At 47.0% G+C, this 18,961-nt stretch overlaps 1 protein-coding gene across 1 annotated transcript in view; it reads right to left on the bottom strand.

The window, feature by feature from the left end:
- Positions 1-15,856, bottom strand: part of LOC142491883 (extracellular calcium-sensing receptor-like) — a 42,739-nt gene extending 26,883 nt beyond the window's left edge. The window contains exons 1-2 of the mRNA XM_075594703.1: positions 15,738-15,856; positions 12,286-12,614 (exon numbers count right to left, since the gene is read on the bottom strand). Coding sequence (XP_075450818.1) covers positions 12,286-12,491 — 206 coding nt within the window. The 5' untranslated portion in view covers positions 12,492-12,614; positions 15,738-15,856. The remainder of the gene's footprint in view (positions 1-12,285; positions 12,615-15,737) is intronic.
- Positions 15,857-18,961: the final 3,105 nt, after the last annotated feature.

Here is an 18,961-nt window from a genome sequence, read left to right as displayed (position 1 = left end):
AGCTTGCTGCATGGTCACAGCTTTGAGCATGTATGTATATATATGTACATGGTATGATTTTCCTTGTGTTCCTGGCCCCATTGTGTTACGAATCCTCAGCCTGCCCTGCTCATGAGCCTGCCCTGTTCCTGCCCTGTTCCTGAGACTGGCATGTTCTTTTGGGTTCCCAGTTGAGACTTCAGCCTGTGACCTGACCACTGCTCCTGTGCCGCCTGCCTTGACCCCAAACTGTATCCTAACCTTGCACCTGTGCCGCCTGCCTTGACCCCAACCTGTATCCTAACCTTGCACCTGTGCCGCCTGCCTTGACCCCAAACTGTATCCTAACCTTGCACCTGTGCCGCCTGCCTTGACCCCAAACTGTATCCTAACCTTGCACCTGTGCCGCCTGCCTTGACCCCAAACTGTAACCGAACCTTGCACCTGTGCCGCCTGCCTTGACCCCTGCCTGGATCACAACTATGACCACTCTAACAGGACTCTGGCCTCTGGCTCTGGTTGGGGATGATATACCCCTCCCTCAGTTCTGCGGGTCCATTTCCTATCAGAGACAAGCTCCGCCATAGGCCTCCTGCATGGAGAGGTTATGTATGGCACTCTCTCGCATCATCATAATAATGAAATAAATTGCTTTTTGGGGTTTTCTTCCTTTGATAAATTCTGTACGGCCTTTAAACAAGTTTAGCTGTTGAGAGACATTAATATATAAGGCTTTGTGTGATCTTTAATAAACGTAACCTGTGTGAGTAGATTATTAGACAAAACATATATCTAATATGCATTCACCACCTATAGGAAATACTGCTGTTTGGAGCTGAAGTTCCTGGATATCCACCTCTCAGTTATCCAAAAATACCGATAAAACAGTAAGGGGCCTATTCTATAACCTCGATAAGCCACTTATCGGGGCCTTTTTGGCCAAAATGGCTACTGCTATTCAGTAAGCTTCGGGAGAAGCTGCTGAGAATGAGATGAGAGAGGACATAGAACAAAATGTGTTTTCCTGCATCGGGTGGATACCCGAGTCTCCGGAGCTGAAACCCTTTAATATCAGCACTGGAGGCCCCCGGCATGAATCCCATGCAATAAAAATGCATTTACAGGCAATGTCATTACCTAAGCGGCTGGCCGCTAAGGCAATGAAGGGGTTCACTACCAGTACCATGTTTATTGTGGTTAGCAGGGTTGGGTGAAGGTGGTATTGTGGTATTTGGCCCTTGGTGGGTGTTTAAGCCTTGCGGGGGATTGCAGTTGAAGTTAACCCCTTCACTACCTTTGCGGTTAACCGCCCCCCCTCCCTACCCAACCGGTAGGTATAAACACCCACCAAGGGCCAAATACCAACTTCACCCATCCTCGCTACCCACAATAAACATTCAAAAACACAATAACTCTACTACCCACGTCCTCTACCCCAAACAAACCACCGCCCCCCTCCCCCCCACACACACACATACACACTCATACAGTAACCCCTTTATTACTATAGCGGTTATTAATTGCTATGTGTTGATTAAGGTGTTAGGGGCCATTAGATTGTATTTTTTCATTTACTCTTGCTGGCATCAGAGGACATGGACCTGGAGTAAGCTGACGAGGACGCCCTTCATGATGGCAGGGATAAGTAGAAAGTTTTATTTACATTATTTATGCTGGCTGGCTAATTTTTGCATTTAAAATGGACAAATGAGCTATTATCCATATGTGGATAATTGTCATTTTACCCATTACTGTACTGTATGTATTGGGGGGGGGGGGGTTGTTGGGGGTAGAGGAGGTGGGTAGACCTTTGTCTGTTCTTTTAATGAAATAAATGCCTGTTTTTGCTTCCGTGAGCCTCCTCCTGTTTTTCTAGACAGTGCACTGCCTTTTTTCTACCTGTTCCTGCTCCTCACACTGGTGGACTGAATGCTACTAATCCCTGCTGTGGAATACTTATCTGGATCCTGGAATTCAAAAAGTGAGTTATATTTGGGGGTTGCCATACCCTTTATTCTCACTGTATGGGACAATGGTTGTACTATTATTCATTGGTGCCTGTGGCATTAAGTACTAGTCCCTCAAACCCTATTAGGGGACTTTATTGTACATTACAGCTTATTGGGAGTTGTTCTATTGCAGACGCTTGTCATGGGAGAGGGGGTTGGGCTGGTATTAAAGGGGTTACACCCCATTTGGCCACCCCCTGCTCTCACTTGGGAAGCAAGGGGTTAACTGGACAGCGGTCCAGTAATGTGTTTTTACCCTGCTTCAGCATCCAAATGTATATTCCCTTGTAAATGTGTATTGTTCCCATTCCAGTGTTTGCACCAACACATACACTGGGATTGATGCGGGAGGGAAAGGGTTAATAGTTAAGGAATGATTATAGCCCTTTGTTCCATTTTACCGCCTTTGCAGGCTCTATTTTGCAGCTCTCCATAGGTCGCCATTGCAGCTCAATGCGATCCTATGGGGAAACTGGCAATTTCGGTCCATTTTTACCAGAAGACCTGCAGATGGCGCCCGAGAGGAGGAGCGGCGGTTCCCCATTGTACGTCAATGGAGCCATTAATTTCAATGGGGATTCCTCGACGCCGACCTCCAGGAACGGGTTGGCAGCCATTCAAACCGCAGACCGCAGAAGCGGATACAATATCTGAAAAAGAGCTTTGATCATATTAGTTCAAGTTCAACGACAATTGGCGTGGGAAACTTAGGTTCTAGGGCACGCAGAAATTAAATTCTTTTTGCCCCTAGACCCTAGGAACCCCCACACATGACCATCACCAGGTCCGAGAATGAGGGACCCCCGTAAAAGGTCGCACTCGCCACGAGTGTCGCGCCATTGATTGTAATGGGAGCGGAGGTCCCATTGAATCCTATGGTGGTGCCGGCCATATTGATTCCAATGGGGGAAAGCCGCGTGGCTTTAAAACGGCTAAGTCCGAAAGGGTAAAAAGTGTGAGCCCATATCTCCGGTTCTGTGAGGACCAGAGGGTTGGGATTTGGGTCGCATGTAGTCACTGTTCCGGCATGACTGCATGGCCATTTCCAGCCCTCTCTGATCAACCAGACGGAGTATGGGCAAATGTAAAAAAATTGTGGTTTTCCTATAGACTTCAATGGCGGAGTTGCTCCATTGAAAGCCTATAGCGGCGGAGCCCATTGACTTCAACGGCGGAGTTGCTCCATTGAAAGCCTATAGCGGCAGAGCCCGTTGATTTCAATGGGAGAGTGAAAAGCAGAGATTTCTTTTAGCAATAGCGGAGAATCCTGCATTAAAGTTAATAGGGGATTTTACCTTGTTTTTTGTATCTCCGGTTCTGGGGGTCGTGGAAGGCTGAAACTTGGCCACTTCAGACCCACAGAACGGAGTATTTTAATATATGTAGATATTAAAGAGTGTATTGTATTTTGGGTCTGGTAGAAAAACCCAGAGCCCATATGGTATGTTAATGCTCAGGAGGAAAGACAAGTGGTCTACAATAAACCCCTGATCAAAGACTCCCCCACCCTGCTTTTGTATGCTATCACAAAGGAAAGCAGGAAGTGGGTACTTCATGATAAGTGTTGTGTTACACACCCTGGGACAAAGGGTTTCCTGGCCAAAGCAGACATTCAGACGCCAGGCTTGTGAGAGGGGGCTAGGGAAATAAGCCCCTGATTAGAATAATATCCACCCAGTGGGCAGGTATTACGGTGCCCCTCAGGTGAGGTGGCAAGGAGGGATTGGGTGCAGATAATTGTTCTCCAATGACTTGCACTCAATGCCAAAGTATAGGAGTGGAACTCCATATAAACGAGTATAAGCTCTATACTCAGTGTCTTTCGTGTCTTTTTGTGATGTCTTCATTTGAACCTGTATTGCTGAATGAATTGCCAATCCTGTATCCTGATGGCTTCATTGTCCAACCCTTAAGTAAGTGCTAATTCTTGTCTGTTATTTGTATATCTTGTGTGTTCACCTTCTTTAAAGGATTAAACTATATTTATTATATCGAAGTCGTGTTCAATTCAACCCAGATATTTTGGTGTATATTATACCTTGTTACTAGCTACTGTGACAGGCTCTATAATAAACTGGTGGCAGCATTGAACCTGTATTATAGTTTACTGCGGGACTCTGTAATACAGTTGAAACTCGGGTGAATTGTGAGTTCCTAAGGCTAAAGATATTGGACACACAGTGAGAACATATAATACAAGATATGGCACCACCTCACTGTTCCCCTACTTGTGGGAAGCCTTGCCTCCGGAGTACAAGTGCCGGCCATCCGTCTGACTGGAGCCGGGAACCGAGACCAGAGGAATGTATCAAGTCCGAGCGGGAGCCTGCAGCCGGTAGAGCTGAGAGAGAGGCGGCGATCGAAGAACACGAAACCCGGCAGGCTGAGCAAAGAACCACAGCTGCAGCCGCTGTAACCACCAAACCGCCGGAGAGCAGGGAATGGACCCAGCTCCGGGTACGGCAGAGACTTGAGGAGGGAGCGGGTGATTGCGGAGACCACGGGAGTCTTGCAGACGGAGAGGTATCGGCCGTTGCGGTGGCCACTCCATTTTCCCTGGAAGAGCTAGCACTGATGTCTCCGTGGGGAGAGACGTTGTCCCAGGCAGAGCGGAACGAGCTCCAGATGTTGGCGATGTCCCGACCCGCTTACCCCCTCCCTGAACACGGCGCACGAGCAACTCCGCTCTGGACTCAGCAGCCCCTTGCAAGGGGGTAGTCCACGGGCGGCGGAGAAGCTCCGGAAAGAGCCCGGCGCTCAAACAACTCCGCCTTGGATTCGGCAGCCTCTTGCGGGAGGTAATCCCCCGGCGGCGGAGGAACTCCGGAACGAGCTCGGGGCTCCAACAACTCCGTCTTGGACCTTGCAGCCTCTTGCGGTAGGTGATCCACTGGCGGCGGAGGAGTGCTGGCAGAAGTGGTGGTGTTACCACTGCAACAAAGCGGGCCACATCAAAGCCTGATGCCCGGACCGTGAGTGGTCGGGCGAAGAAGCCCCTCAGGGCCAGCGCTCACGAGCTGCGGAAAAGGTGACCAATTTAGCGGCATCTTCCGATGGCTACCGCCCAGCTGGGGTGACAACCCATCACGGGACGTCCCCTGGAGAACCTGGCCGGGCTGCATCGGCAACAGCGGCGGAAAGCGGCGGCCATCCATCTGATCCCGGCAGAGAATAGCGGAGCGGCGGCCGGAGCAGATCTTTTCCAGTCATCAGCAGCAGCGCTCGGCAAGTGGTCGGCTCGCTACAGCAAGGTGCTGTGATACCCCTGGCACGACCTGATATGGTCCGGCCAGTGGAAGTGCATCCAGGACGCGGGATGCAGGTGGCGGCGGAGAAGCCGCGATTCCGGCAAGCTGCCGGAGCTGATTTGATTTGGGGGGAGGATCGGGGTGTGCGGGAGGTGGGTGTTTGGCATTGTTTGGAGGAGTCAACGCTCCTCAGAAGCGACAGGAGCCCCACCATCTACGGTGGCAAACCTGTGCCGAAGCCGGGTGCTGTTACGGCAGTCACCCGGAGCTCGCCTGTAGCGGCGGCGGCGGCGGCGGAAGAGACGCGATTCCGGCAAAGCGCCGGAGCCCTTTCTGAGTGGGGGGATGGACAGGGGATGCGGGAGGAGGGTGATTCACCTTGTTTGAAAGGAGCCGAGTTTCTCCACGAGGACCTGGGACCCATGTCCTGCATCGTTTTCCCTGTGCCGAACCCGGTAGCTGTTGCTGCAGTTTTCCGTTGCTTCCCGGCCAAGATGACGCCGGCGACGGCCACTCAAGTCCCCCTGCAATCGGGACATACGAAGGCGGCGGTCTCTGCAGGGACCAGTGAGGTAAGCCAGATCAAGTCGCAGACTGACCCTGACTTATTTTGTCCTATGACTGTACCCTGTAGGAATGAACGGTGGGTGGCAGGAGATAGGGGTACCAGGGGAGGGGAAAGAAGGGCAGCTTGTAGGGCAGCTAGGCTTTCCCATTACCGTGGTGGAGCATCAAGGGGGCTCTCAGTTAAGAGCCCCACTGTTGCAGCCTTGCTATGGGCTGGAGGAATCAGGGGTTGTGGCAAAGTTAGACCACCCCAGGGTTACCTACCAGCCAGGAGCTAAGGCAGGTGCATCCGCACCAGCAACCCTGAGCTCGCCTCCGGTAATGGGGGCACCGCTTCAGGGAGAGGGCTAGCCCCGTTAGCACCCAGCTCTAGGGTAGGATTGCCTGGGAGAGGGTTGGGTGGGTGTGACGGGTAGCTTTGTGACAGGCTATTAATAATACACAAAAAATATATATATATAACTGGGTTGAACTGGGACGAGACTTAGATATGATAAAATATAATTTATTCCTTGATAAAGGTGAACACACGAGATATACAAATAACAGGCAAAATATGGACACTTACTTAAAGTTTAGGACAAGAAAGCCATCAGGATACAGGATGGGCCATTTCTTCCATAATTCAGTTGACATCACAGCAAGACAGGCAGGTCATGAATACACATGAAGGACATTTGAGTAAAGGGTGACTCTGACTTAAATACCATGTCAAACTCATCTCTTAACCCTAGATGCCGAAAAGGCTAGAAAAAGTCTTTGAAGCAGATTTTGGGCTTCCATTGTTTAGTGTGAAGTATCACACTTAAACTAGTCAGTTCCTGGGCCCAGCATAAACAATTAGGCAATTTAGCCTTTGATCACCAGGCTATGTAAATTCTAGCAGGATGTCCTTCCTGCTCATTACCATAACAGAGGGAGTCTGCAGTTTCCAGAACAAAACCAAAATTCCATATACACTGTAAATAACTTCATAACTTCAGTTCAGTAATACTTACTGACGCGCGCGAGCCATATTAATACATTCCGTCACGCATGACGCTCCCAATGAGACTAAATATTACCGTGTAATACTAAAATTAGGTAGGCAGGCATCTTTGAGGGTAATTTAAACAAAGGGCTAGAATCACTGTTTTAACATTAACCCTTTCCCTCCCGCAGCAACCCTAGTGTATGTGTGGGTGCAAACACTAGGATAACACAATACAGTTACACAGGGGAATAAGCATTTGGATATTGAAGCGAGGTAAAAACACATTACTGGACCTCAGTCCAGTTAACCCCTTGCTTCCCTGATGAGAGTAGAGGGTGGCCAAATGGGGTTGTAACCCCTTAAATCCCGGACCAAATCCTCCCCATCATCACAGTGGGCCAGTGGGAACTGGGAAAGGCAGCAAGTGAGCCAGCAAGTGAGCCAGCTAGATTTCCCCATTACCCTGGCAGAGCCTCAGGGGGTCTTTTGGTTTAGAGCCCCACTGTTGTCGCCTGGGTATGGGCTGGAGGTATCAGGGGCAGTGGCACAGTTAGACCACCCCCAGATTACCTGCCAGCCAGGAGCCAAGGTGGGTGCTTCTGCACCAGTGCCCCTGGGCTCCTCTCCGGTAATGGGGAGGCAGTGTCAGGGATATGGCCTCACTCATGTGTCCTTAGGATCCAGGTTAGGACTAGCTAGGGAGAAGCGGAGTGAGGGAAGGCTGCAGGTAGGTAGCCAGCACAAGGTCTCAGTAGGAGAAGGGCTAGTGGTAGCCAGGGAGGAAAAGCAGCAGGTTTGGCAGCTAGAGTTCCCCATTGCATCTTGTCCAGCTAGTCATGGCTGATTGGAGGTTGGCAACCTCCTACTTAATTTAAGCTCACCCCCTCCCACATTTAAATGGTTATGGGCTCACTCCATAGCATCTTCCACTCAGGGGAACTTGCCTGCTTGCAGTTTGGCTGTGACATCTCTAATACAGAGTGCTTTTCCTGGTAATGTACAGGTTAATAAAAGCTTCAGTCAGACAGAACTTTGCAGCTAATATTGACAGATTTACTATAAATCATTCTTCCTGTTATTAAACAGGTTATTAAGAATTTATATTAGCGTTAGGGACCCCTGATATGTGGTCTGCCTTGGCGTTGGCTCAGGGGCTTACAACAATTTTGGCCAAAAATGTCAAACTAAAAGACCATTTACTTATTAGATATTTATCCATATATATTTAGGCACTGTACCGTGTATGAGTCTCACTAGATGTGCTAAAAACTGAGCTTTGTCTGTGTTTTATGTTATGTCTCTGGTTTTAATAGAGTTCCCCATTGCCCTGGCGGAGCCTCATGGGGTATCTCAGATCAGCAACCCCCTGTTGCAGCCTGGCTATGGGCTGGAGGTATCATGGGCAGTGGCAAGCTTGTGCCACCCCAGGGATACCTGCCAGCCAAGAGCTAAAGAGATTGCATCTGAGGCGATGCCCCTAAGCCCATCCCTGGTAAGGGGGAGACAAGGTCAGGGAGGTAGGTGCACTCAGGTAGTTCCTGTGCCTGGGTTAGGATTGCCTAGGGGGAGAAGAGTGAAGGGGGGCTGCAGGGAGGTAGGCAGCAGTGTCAGAGGAGTCATCAGCAGTGGCTGAGGTGCTGAGCCTAGGGGAAGCTAGGCAGGGATTCACTGGGGGAGATAGGAGGTCAGTGGGGTGTCAGTGGGCTGGCAGAAGCTAGGGATGGGCTAGGAAGGCAGGAGGTCCCTTGCTCTGACGTGCCAGGAGATACCCCCAGGACAGATTCCCCAGGGTTTTCAGAGGTGGGGCTGTGTGGGGGTAGGCACCCAGGAGCAGTAGCTAGGGCTAGGGGGGCACAGCAAAGGGTTCTGTCCCCAGGGCAGCCAAGGGTAGTTGCAGGGAGGAAGGACAGCAGAGTGGAGGGGAGAAGAGAGATGCTGGCCCTAGCAGCAGTGGTGGTAGCAGGTGCTTGCTTCCTGACCTTCGGGTTTGAGAGGGCAGGAGCAAAGCATCTGGGTACCATGAACCCCAGTACCGGGTACTGGGGGATTGCCTTGTCAAAGGAGGCAAAGGAGAGGGTAGAAGTCAGCATCCCAGGTGGTTTCTGGAATCCAGAAGTGATGCCACTCGGGGTGGGGACTGCCCTAGAGCCAGGGAGAGGCATGGGTATAGCGGAGCAGATACAGGTGGGCACAGGGCCAGGGCAGGTAGGATCCCTACAGGATTGTGACATAGCTCTTTCCCAGACTGGTTTGACAGAGAAGCGACGGTCTGTGCTTGATAGCTGGTCTCTCGCTGGTGCAGAGACATGCCAGTCTCTGGGCAGTATGCAGCCTGGTCTGCAGAGGTGCCCCTTCACGTGGTTTTGGTTCACCAGGCACTGGGTGGAGGGCAGAGGGGGGCAAATGAGGATGCCCGGCGGCCACGTTGGAGCCCTGCTCAGCAGGATCTGTACTTCACAATCCAATGTGGCCAGGACAATGTACTGGACAATGCCAGAGGACAATTTTGCCAGGCCAACCCCTCATGACTAATCAAGTGCTTCAAGGATGCCAGTGGTGTCCCAGTGCCAGGGTGGGCAGCTGGGTCACAAGGCACCCATTGAGCAGTGGAGGTGTCATGGGAGAGGGGATTTTGGCCCGGTATTAAAGGGTTACACCCCATTTGGCCACCTCCTGCTCTCACTTGGAAAGCAAGGGGTTAACTCGACAGCGGTCCAGTAATGTGTTTTTACCCTGCTTCAGCATCCAAATGTGTATTCCCCTGTAAATGTGTATTGTTCCCATTCCAGTGTCTGCACCAACACATAAACTGGGATTGATGTGGGAGGGAAAGGGTTAATAGTTAAGGAGTGATTATAGCCCTTTGTTCCATTTTCCCACCTTTGCAGGCTCCATTTTGCAGCTCTCCATAGGTCGCCATTGCAGCTCAATGCGATCCTATGGGGAAACTGGCAATTTCGGTCCATTTTCACCAGAAGACATGCAGGTGGCGCCCGAGAGGAGGAGCAGCGGTTCCCCATTGTAAGTCAATGGAGCCATTCATTTCAATGGGGATTCCTCGACGCCGACCTCCAGGAACAGGTCGGCAGCCATCCAAACCGCAGACCGCATTAGCGGATACAATATCTGAAAAAGAGCTTTGATCACATTAGTTCAAGTTCAACGACAATTGGTGTGGGAAACTAAGGTTCTAGGTTACCCAGAAATAAAATAATTTTTGCCCCTAGACCCTAGGAACCCCCACACACGACCATCACCGGGTCCGAGAATGATGGACCACCGTAAAGGGTCGCGCTCGCCACGAGAGTCACGCCATTGACTCTAATGGGAGCGGTGGTCCCATTGAATCCTATGGCAGCGCTGGCCATATTGATTCCAAATGGAAAGCCACGTGGCTTTAAAACGGCTAAGACCGAAAGGGTAAAAAGTGTAAGCCCATATCTCTGGTTCTGTGAGGACCAGAGGGTTGGGATTTGGGTTGCATGTAGTCACTGTTACGGCATGACTGCATGACCATTTCCAGCCCTCTCCGATCAACCAGACAGAGCATGGGCAAATGTAAAAAAATTGTGGTTTTCCTATAAACTTCAACGGCGGAGTTGCTCCATTGAAAGCCTACTGCACCGACACACTTTATTCGAGCAAATACCCGGTATGTACCTGGCAGATACCTGGAATGCGCCACTCCTCACCTCTGACAAGCCCCGTTGCATTTGCCTTCCCAGCCTGGGTTCATGCCTGGCTGATGGGCGGCTGATCTGTTAAATGATAATGATTAGGATTTAATAGGCTGCAATGCTTCGCGTGTCTACCAGATGGCATAAATTCATGAATTGTAATGCAGTATATATATATATACTGTGCATTATTGCAGCCAGCGGGAATAAAATGCTTCAATCCCTGCTTGGAAAATACCTCAATGCACTCGGGCAGAAAACAGTCACAAACCTCAATACACCCGGGTATACCCGAATTCGTGGGACTAGCCAAGCTCGAATAAAGTGTGTCGCCAGTGTATAGCGGCAGAGCCCATTGATTTCAATGGGAGAGTGAAAAGCAGAGATTTCTTTTAGCAATAGCGGAGAATCATACATTAAATTTAATAGGGGATTTTACCTTGTTTTTTGTATCTCCGGTTCTGGGGGTCGTGGAAGGCTGAAACTTGGCCACTTTGGTAAAGGTCCTCGGGCATGAGGACTTGGCAAATTTCAGCACGCTCAGACCCACAGAACGGATTATTTTAATATGTGTAGATATTAAAGAGTGTATTGTATTTACACCTTGGGACAAAGGGTTTCCTGGCCAAAGCAGACATTCAGACGCCAGGCTTGTGAGAGGGGGGCTAAGGAAATAAGCCCCTGATTAGAATAATATCCACCCAGTGGGCAGGTATTACGGTGCCCCTCAAGTGAGGTGGCAAGGAGGAATTGGGTGCAGATAATTGTTCTCCAATGACTTGCACTCAATCCCAAAGTATAAGAGTGGAACTCCATATAAACGAGTATAAGCTCTATACTCAGTGTCTTTCGTGTCTTTTCGTGATGTCTTCATTTGAACCTGTATTGCTGAATGAATTGCCAATCCTGTATCCTGATGGCTTCATTGTCCAACCCTTAAGTAAGTGCTAATTCTTGTCTGTTATTTGTATATCTTGTGTGTTCACCTTCTTTAAAGGATTAAACTATATTTATTATATCGAAGTCGTGTTCAATTCAACCCAGATATTTTGGTGTATATTATATCCTGTTACTAGCTACCGTGACAACGCTTAAATCTTCAAAGGACTTGTTTAATCTGATGCACTGGCGTTCTACACATCTATACCCTAAGAGGGGAACCAGCACACAGGGAGGAGCGCAGAAAAATAAACTCCCGCGTGAAATGCAGAGAGGTGAATGTGCTAGTGATAGAACAGGGTCACCAGGATAATCCTTCACACACAAAACACAACGCGTTTCGCGACCCACTGTCCCTTCTTTGGGTGGGGGTCCCAGTACCGGTCTATCCAGTACCGCATTCAATTCAAATAACTCAATTGGGGTTGCCTTCTTTTGCAATGAAAATGGATACATCAGTCTTTAGATTCGGGGTCAGGAAGTCGCTATGTGATATTTCAGTTATGTGTCTTTTCTGTTTCCTGTATCTTATAAAACCTCTATTTGTGCAGCGACTGTGGGGGAGAAGTATTTTACCATTTGTACGTCTGTAATATGAGGAGACCACTGTCCTTCTTTTCTGTTACAGACAATGAGACAACTAAATGTCTCCTTTATTATTAGACTTCGGCTCTAAATGTAGAAATATCACTAATACATTGCAGGACAATTTGGGAGGAATTGTGCTGGAATTGTATATTTGTTATAAGGCCAATCTTTCTACCGGCTGCATTCTCCTAAAGGGAGGAGCACAGGTTCTATGCATTTGCATTACAGACAATTAGACGTTATATCCGGACACTTTCTATTGGATAATTAAATGACATTACCCCCATAGAGCCCCATGCACTCACCTCTTACAGGAGACAGCCTGAGGCGGGTCCTGGAAGGACAGCTGTGGGATGTCAAAGCCAGAGTGGACAACAATCACCCCCCCAATGAGGACATCCCCAGGTTGGGAGAAGGACTCCATATTCCAGCCCTGGAGCCAGCAGCCCTGCTGTGGATGCCCCTCGCCCAGGGAGGAGAGCAGCATCAGAACCTGGAGGAACCTCCTCATGGAGACTGGTGTTGGGTCCTTTCAGTTAGGATCACACTATTCCTGCAGACAGTATCCTTCCGGTGCAGGACAGTAGGATGGGTCAGTGACCAGGGCAGGAGCAGCACGTTGTACTAGAACCAGCTGATAGAACAAGAGCATTATTGTTATTATTATTATTATTATTATTTCCATCCAGAGGATAATTTGAAGATAAATTGCTGTCTCTACTCCAACACACAACACAAATACATGTTTCTGCCAAAGTATCACCTATCAAGTGAAACTAGTGGCATTAATTACAGAAATAACATCTCTGTAACCTGCATGAGCACAGACTTATCCCAGAAGCTGCAGCAGAAATACATTCAGAGCAGAGACCCTGTATCTCCCTGACTTCCTCAGTACAACGCTCTCACGTTTTGCTTCTGTACAGGAGGGAAAAGGGTTAGTTTAATTCAATGAAAAGAGGAAAACTTGGACTGAAGCTACTTTACCCATTCACCTACACAAAAACCTCTCTCTGTCCCCTATAGTAGGGATGGGGGCTGCAGCCCTTGTTATAATCCATTTCTCTGCTGTGTCTCTGTATGTAACTGGGACCTTCCTCTTATTAGTCCTGTGTCCCAGGCAAAGAGAAGCTGTTATACTATCACTGCCAGTAATCTCACTGCCTGTAAGAGACACAGCAGTTACTCACATACTTAGTCCTACATGTGACACAGATAATAGGGTTACTCCACCAGATCTGATGCTCTCTTGCCTTAATTGCACCTATTGAGACTTTGTTGTTTATAGGCTTTGAGTGATACTTACCTGCTTATCAAAAAATATTTGAATTTAGAAATTAGGCGCTTGCTGATAGCAATTGACTTGATATATCATCAGGATACTTACTAATATATTGCTTATCTTGCCACTTCATTATGGGGTTATTTTAATGTTTGAATGTGATATATGTGTTTTTAACCAAAATATTTGAATAAAATGTTATTATTTTTCTCCCTGGCTCTTTCCGGTCATGATAGGCTTATTCTGACCTATCGACAGCACTTACCTGTTAGACCATTGTTAGTCTACTCATTGTACTCCCACATTGAGTGCTTTTTGTATGAGGGAGTCTTTTTTGATCCTCTTGGGATCAACTCTGTTATACTAGTTATTTTTCCCTCTGAGCACCTGTTTTTACATGATTACACATACATATATGGATGAGCGGTTTTTCTCCTTTATAGAGATTATTCCACCAGAGACAATAAGGAGTTTTTTGACAAAGTTAAATGCCACAAATAGCTCTAAATCGCTAGATAGAATGATGTTAATGGTAATTTGCTAGTACATTAGATCCCACGTTAGGATAAGCAGCAGGTATTTTATATCCTATGGGGATATTAAATAATGTCTCCCAGCTGCAAAACTGGGACAAAGTCTGCGCTAAATCTGTGCGCTAGATTTATCTGCAAAATCTCCCGTAGCTTCCAATGGGATTCCTTTTCCTATTCTCTGATGGAAATGGCTGTTTTGGGCTCTGTTTTTGCCCACGTTTTGCAGCCGGGAGACATTAGTAAATAGAATGTTGATCCTAAATGTATAAAACTCCTAAACATATTACTGGGACTTTATTCTTATTCTGATAAATGATGTAAAGGAAGGCAGCATCTTTATTTATTCTAGAAATAATAATAATACTAATAATAATACTAATAATAATACTAATAATAATAATAATAATACTAATACTACTACTACTACTACTACTAATAATAATAATAATAATAATAATAATAATGCATTTCTTACTACATCCCAGCACAAATAAAGTAACAGAGAGACTCTGTTTTTGCAGCTTCAGTAAATAGATTCCTATTTGGGCAATTGTACTTGCACCGCTGCTGTATGGTGGCAATAGATGTTTACCCCAGCAAGGTGGTAAGTCCTTAAAGCAGCAATGCCCAATAACTGCCCCCCTAAAGGCAGATATAGCATGTATCCCCCAGTTACTATGCCAGCCCCACTCAGAATAATGCTGTAATTACTACCTGAAGTTCCCTGCTGAAGTTAATAAAAGACGCGTCTCTCTGGCTTCTCATGAGTTCCCCTCACAAAGGGGCTGTTACCTCTCAGTTTCCTGCAGCTTTGTTATAATGATTGCACTTGTGCAAAAGCAAATGAAAACCTCAATAACATTAATATATATTATTATATTCTTAATAATACTTAATAATATATATTAATAATTCTAGGAGAGATTTTAAAGCTAAGCCCCCCCCCCCCCGGCCCCTCAGCACAGATAGGCCTGAGGACCAAGCTATCATCTGCAGACTTTTGGGGCATATTTACAAAGCGCTGCTACTCTATAAGGCACCTTCACTGGGGTTTTGTGTTTGCTTCCTTTAGATCAAAATATTGTAAATATAGAATAAATATCTGGTGTCTAAATTTAGCATAGGTTGCACTTGATTGATACAGTATATGTCTTATTTCAACCTGAGCCTCTGTAACTATGTAACTATGTAACTGTGTAACTTTGTAACTGTGTAATTATATAACTAAGTAACTGTGTAACTATGTAGCTGTTTAACTATGTAACTGTGTAACTGTGTAACTGTGTAACTGTGTAACTGTGTAACTGTGTAACTATGTAACTGTGTAACTATGTAGCTGTTTAACTATGTAACTGTGTAACTGTTCAACTATATAACTGTGTAACTATGTAACTGTGTAACTGTGTAACTATGTAACTGTGTAACTATGTAACTGTGTAACTATGTAGCTGTTTAACTATGTAACTGTGTAACTGTTCAACTATATAACTGTGTAACTATGTAACTGTGTAACTATGTAACTGTGTAACTGTATAACTTTGTACAGTAACTATGTAACTGTGTAACCTTGTGGTGAAGATGACACCTTGTCACCTATTCATGGGAATAGTGTTAAAGTGTCTCCCGGAGCTAGAACGCGACTGATGGCATAACATTACTTAGTAATATGGCCCCAATCTGATATGGGCTGAAGGAGTAATAATGGTAATAGCACAGCCTTTGAAGTGGGTGCATCTGGTTTAAACCCCAGTGTCAGCTTATTGTGACCTTGGACAAGTCACTTTATCTCCCTGTGCATCAGAAACCACAATTAGAGTGTGAGCTCTTTGGGGGACTCATTGCCAGAGTTATAGAATAAACAAATCTGGTTATATTAAAGTCTGGTTATTACACAGTTAACGACCCTAAGTCAGATATCAGCGGATGTACTTGCATTACTCACACAGATTTGTTTCCTTTGCGTTATCGGACACAGGAAGCCAGAAGCCAGATGATTCTCAGCGTGTTCCCTTTATCCAGGTGTTGGTTATCTGGGCGGCTTAAAGCAAAGCTCTGTCTCCAGGTGAGCTGCCTATATCTCATTGCCAGCCCCTCTCTACCTGAGCTGCTTAATACCCGTTCTCAGGCTGCCTATATCTCACTGCCAGCCTCTCTCTACCTGAGGTGCTTAATGCCTGTTCTCAGGCTGCCTATAACTCACTGCCAGCCTCTCTCTACCTGAGCTGCTTAATGCCCGTTCTCAGGCTGCCTATAACTCACTGCCAGCCTCTCCCTACCTGAGCTGCTTAATGCCCGTTCTCAGGCTGCCTATATCTCACTGCCAGCCTCTCCCTACCTGAGCTGCTTAATGCCTGTTCTCAGGCTGCCTATATCTCACTGCCAGCCCCTCTCTACCTGAGCTGCTTAATGCCTGTTCTCAGGCTGCCTATATCTCACTGCCAACCTCTCTCTACCTGAGCTGCTTAATGTCTGTTCTCAGGCTGCCTATATCTCACTGCCAACCTCTCTCTACCTGAGCTGCTTAATATCTGTTCTCAGGCTGCCTATATCTCTCTGCCAGCCTCTCTCTACCTGAGCTGTTAATGCCTGTTCTCAGGCTGCCTATATCTCACTGCCAGCCTCTCTCTACCTGAGCTGCTTAATGCCTGTTCTCAGGCTGCCTATATCTCACTGCCAACCTCTCTCTACCTGAGCTGTTAATGCCTGTTCTCAGGCTGCCTATAACTCACTGCCAGCCCCTCCCTACCTGAGCTGCTTAATACCTGTTCTCAGGATGCCTATAACTCACTGCCAGCCTCTCTCTACCTGAGCTGCTTAATACCTGTTCTCAGGCTGCCTATATCTCACTGCCAGCCTCTCTCTACCTGAGATGCTTAATGCCTGTTCTCAGGCTGCCTATATCTCACTGCCAGCCTTTCTCTACAGTACCTGAGCTGCTTAATGTCTGTTCTCAGGCTGCCTATATCTCACTGCCAGCCTCTCTCTACCTGAGCTGCTTAATGCCTGTTCTCAGGCTGCCTATATCTCACTGCCAGCCTCTCTCTACCTGAGCTGCTTAATACCTGTTCTCGGGCTGCCTATATCGCACTGCCAGCCTCTCCCTACCTGAGCTGCTTAATGCCTGTTCTCAGGCTGCCTATATCTCACTGCCAGCCTCTCTCTACCTGAGCTGCTTAATGCCTGTTCTCAGGCTGCCTATATCTCACTGCCAGCCTCTCTCTACAGTACCTGAGCTGCTTAATGTCTGTTCTCAGGCTGCCTATATCTCACTGCCAGCCTCTCTCTACCTGAGCTGCTTAATGCCTGTTCTCAGGCTGCCTATATCTCACTGCCAGCCTCTCTCTACCTGAGCTGCTTAATACCTGTTCTCAGGCTGCCTATATCTCACTGCCAGCCTCTCTCTACCTGAGCTGCTTAATGCCTGTTCTCAGGCTGCCCATAAAGCTGAATTATAGACTGTCTCTGAGCTCCTAATAGATACATCTTTCACTGTCAGTTACATGCTAACATTGAAATATCTCACTGTCTCTGAGCTTCTTATAGCTGGGTCTCGCAGTCACACGTATAGTTATAACTACCTATATATATATGGTTATAATGGACGCCTTCCACCAACAATCAGTGCTGTTGCTCTAGTCCTGTGCTTGCCCTCTCAGTATGTCCCATGTATATATATATGTGTTACAGAGTATCCTAGTTCTGTGCTTGCCCTCTCAGTATGTCCCATGTATATATACAGTATGTGTGTTTATCTCAGGTAGCAGGTGAGAACCTGGTACTCAGAGGACACTGTAACATTATAATTAGTGGGGTTGGTTGTAACATTATAATTAGTGGGGTTGGTTGTAACATTATAATTAGTGGGGTTGGTTTCCTTCTCTCACATCTTCTGGGCATCACAAAGACCCAACACGTCCAGTGAATAACTGTACCAAGGGGATCAGTAATTACAGGCTCGCCCTCACCTAATTACAGGGTCTCCGTCCCGCTACATCGGGGGAGATGGGATTTCTTAGGGGAATAGTGATGGAATCTGCACACTGTGTAACATTATGGGGAGGAGGGACAGTTAAAGGGAAAATGCTGAGTAAGAAAAGAGACCTACAGACATTGGGCATATGGAGATACCTGTCATATTCCGACATAATATAATGAGTGTGTCAGGTACAGATGTAACAGGGTCACTATTTTGCTTTTTTATTTAGTACCTCTATTATTAATATTATTATTTTTTTTAAAGTTCAATGAAGTTAAATAAAAAATTAATAGTGGGGGCATGGTCAGACCAAGAAATTGAGCCAATATTCGACTGGGAGGACGCCTGGAGAACATCCCTGGTACCTAGAAAATAGTCAATCCTCGAGTAGGTCTGATGTGGGGTTGAGAAGAAGGAGTAATCTCTCTGTCCCTGGTGTTGGGACCTCCAGATATCAAACAGTGGGAAATCTTTCATTATTTCCTTAAATTTCTTAGCATTAAGGATAGTAGTCTTGGGTGGGACTGTGCCATGAGCATTGGCTCTATCATGTTCCGGGGAACTGATCATATTAAAATCACCTGCAAGTATTACTGATGTGTGATTGTGTCTACTTACTATCTCCAACACTGTCTCGAGGAAAGGAACCTGGTTTTCATTTGGTGCATAGATGTTCACCATGGTGATCGGCACCCCTGAAAGAGAACCCAATAGGATTAAATATCTTCCCTCCGGGTCTGCAACGGATTTATCTATCGCAAAAGGAGTGTTACTACGAAATAAAATGGCCACTCCTCTCTTCTTCTTGCAGCTTGATGCGTAGTACGCCTGAGGATACGTGTTATTAAAAGTGTTGGGGGGTGAAATAGAGTTGAAATGTGTCTCTTGCAGGAAAAGGATATCTCCTTTGAGCTTATTCAGTTCCTGCAGAGCTAATCTTCGTTTCCCCACTGAGTTTAAACCTTTCACGTTCATGGATATAAGTTTTAATGTTGTTGTATTAGTCATTTCATGGCTGTTGGATTGGAGACCCTTGACTCGGCTGCTTTCCCAAGGCAGCTTAGGTCTGGGATGGGGAGGGAAGGAGGGAGAGGGGTAGAGGACAGGAGATAGAGTGAGAAGATAGGAAAGGAAACAGATGGGCTTTTAAAGAGCCCTAACATTGGATCCTCTTAATAGTAAATTGAAAA

Source organism: Ascaphus truei, chromosome 4 (assembly GCF_040206685.1).
Source record: "Ascaphus truei isolate aAscTru1 chromosome 4, aAscTru1.hap1, whole genome shotgun sequence".
NCBI lineage: Eukaryota > Metazoa > Chordata > Amphibia > Anura > Ascaphidae > Ascaphus > Ascaphus truei.
Note: the sequence above shows the minus strand (reverse complement) of the source record. Positions and strands in the feature narration are given on the sequence as shown.